Below are 2,272 nucleotides of genomic sequence, written 5' to 3' on the forward strand. Positions count from 1 at the left end.
TGGTTTCAAGAACTAGTTATATCTTGTAGAAAACACTAAGAAAAGACATTATAGTTATTATGTTTGTCATTGATAGGAATTTAAATAAGAGAGAGATTTCTCTAAATTTTCTCCTTGGTATCCTCCAGTATACAGAGGCCATGGGTGCAATAAGTAAGTTTCAGCTAAGCTAAAAAGAAAATAGAAAAGAAAGATTTACTCTTTGAAAAGGAGAGACATTAAAGAAGACACTTGCATTGTTTCTCTAGGACTCTTTTCAAGGCATCTTTCACCTCCTTATTTCTCAAACTATAGATCAATGGATTAAGCATGGGAATGATCAGGGTATAAAAGACAGCTGCCATTTTGTCTGTATCAAAGGAATGATTAGACTTGGGTTGCAAGTACATAAAAGTTAATGTCCCATAGAACACAACCACCACTGTGAGATGGGAGCCACAGGTGGAAAAGGCTTTGCGTCTGCCTTCAGCAGAGTTCATCCTGAGGATGGTCATAAGAATGAGTATATATGAAACAAGAACAACCCAGAGAGAGAAAACCAAATTAAAAGCAGAAAGGCTTAGAATGAATAATTCTACATCCTTTGCATCTTTGCATAAAATAGTTAAGAGGGGGAGACTATCACAGTAAAAATGACTAACTGTATTAGATTTCCAAAAAGAGGAATTAAAAATCTTAATTGTTGTCAACAGTGCTACAAAGGAGCTATGGAGATATGGAATGGCCACTAAGAGATAGCACATTCTATCTGACATGATGACCATGTACAGTAGGGGATTACAGATAGCTACATACCGATCATAGGCCATCACTGATAACATAAAAAGCTCACTTACTATTAATGTTATAAAAATAACTAGCTGGGTTGCACATCCAGTATAAGATATGATATTTTTCTCCACTACAAAATTAACCAACATTTTGGGACCAATTGCAGTGGAATATCCAAGATCAATAAATGCCAGATTCCGGAGGAAAAAATACATGGGAGTTTTCAGGCGAGAATCAATCTTGGTCAAGATAATCAAACCTAGATTCCCCAGAGCTGTGAATATGTAGATGATGAGGAACACAAGAAAAAGTAGGATCTGTAGGTCAGGATGATTCGAGATGCCCATGAGAATGAATTCAGTTACTTGAATTGATGTAGTCTCATTACAATTATCCATTTCTTCCATCCAAGGAAAATAGTCTGATGTAAGCTTTTTGAATATAGAATACACCACTCATGAAAGATTAGGAGTGTAGGATATTTCCAAACTCCTTTCACTCTTCAATGTAACATCAAGAAATTCAGTAAAGATTTCCTTACTTCACATAATGTTTCCTTAGTGTCTGCTCCAGAGACAGATTCCTTTGCTGTTGATATGATGAGGTTGAACCTGGGCAAATTTTTAATATATTTAATTATCATATTCAATGACACAAAACCATGTTATGTTTACAAAGCTTGTTCTTATGATGGTATCATGAACCACAATAATGTATCACAAAGAGATTGATTTACTAACCATTATTAGTATCCAAGCGACCATATGCCTTTTAATTTCTATAATTGCATGAAATATTTGTGGCATTGGTCAACTAAAATTTATAATTGAATGATTTGTGTAAAACAATAACAACAATAGCAACATAACCATATTCCTAATAAAAGCACAAATAAAACTCCAAAATGCATGTATAATTTGTTTTAGTCTTAATATGAAGATACATTGCATAAAAAGCAGAACCTGACCTAAGTAAAATTGTAAATTTCAACATATTATAAAATAAAGAGAGACATTTCATTATCAGATAACTCACTTAATATTTTCTCAGCCAGGAACATCAAAAGGCCCTATAGTTACTAAGTTTAGAAGGAAATAATCTTGGACTCATGATATTATGGAACATAGTCTAAATCATCTCAGGAGGCAGTAAGGCAAAACCAACTTAAAAGTATTTTTGTTGTTGTCTATGAATATCCATAAAATAATATTTTAAACAATCAGAATGAATAAGAAAAAAAAAAACTGGATATGAGAACAAGGGAACTTCTTTTTCCTCTTTCTCCTTTTACCTACATTGAGCAATTAAGGCTATGATCTTTACATTTCTTTTTTTCATCATTAGAAGATATATAACTATTTACAAATTGTGTATTTTGCCAGGACCCTTCATATGTCATAGAAAAAACCACATTCCATGGTAATTACTTCAAGAAATTGACAAAATTGTATCATTTTTAACAGATAATTTTATTTTTTGTTTAAGATTTTTAAAAATTAAA

The 2,272-nt window shown here is 32.3% G+C and overlaps 1 protein-coding gene across 1 annotated transcript; it reads right to left on the reverse strand.

Moving 5' to 3' along the window:
• Positions 1–218: 218 nt before the first annotated feature.
• Positions 219–1,178, reverse strand: LOC100933434 (olfactory receptor 8K3-like). Its single transcript, XM_003773886.2, has one exon. The coding sequence runs from the start codon at positions 1,176–1,178 to the stop codon at positions 219–221; it is 960 nt and encodes a 319-aa protein (XP_003773934.2).
• Positions 1,179–2,272: the final 1,094 nt, after the last annotated feature.

The sequence above is a fragment of the Sarcophilus harrisii genome, chromosome 6, assembly GCF_902635505.1.
Source record: "Sarcophilus harrisii chromosome 6, mSarHar1.11, whole genome shotgun sequence".
Taxonomy (NCBI): Eukaryota; Metazoa; Chordata; class Mammalia; order Dasyuromorphia; family Dasyuridae; genus Sarcophilus; species Sarcophilus harrisii.

Excerpts from the sequence above, each read along its gene's own strand:
- LOC100933434 (XM_003773886.2), bottom strand. The coding sequence starts at position 1,178 with ATGGAAGAAATGGATAATTGTAATGAGACTACATCAATTCAAGTAACT.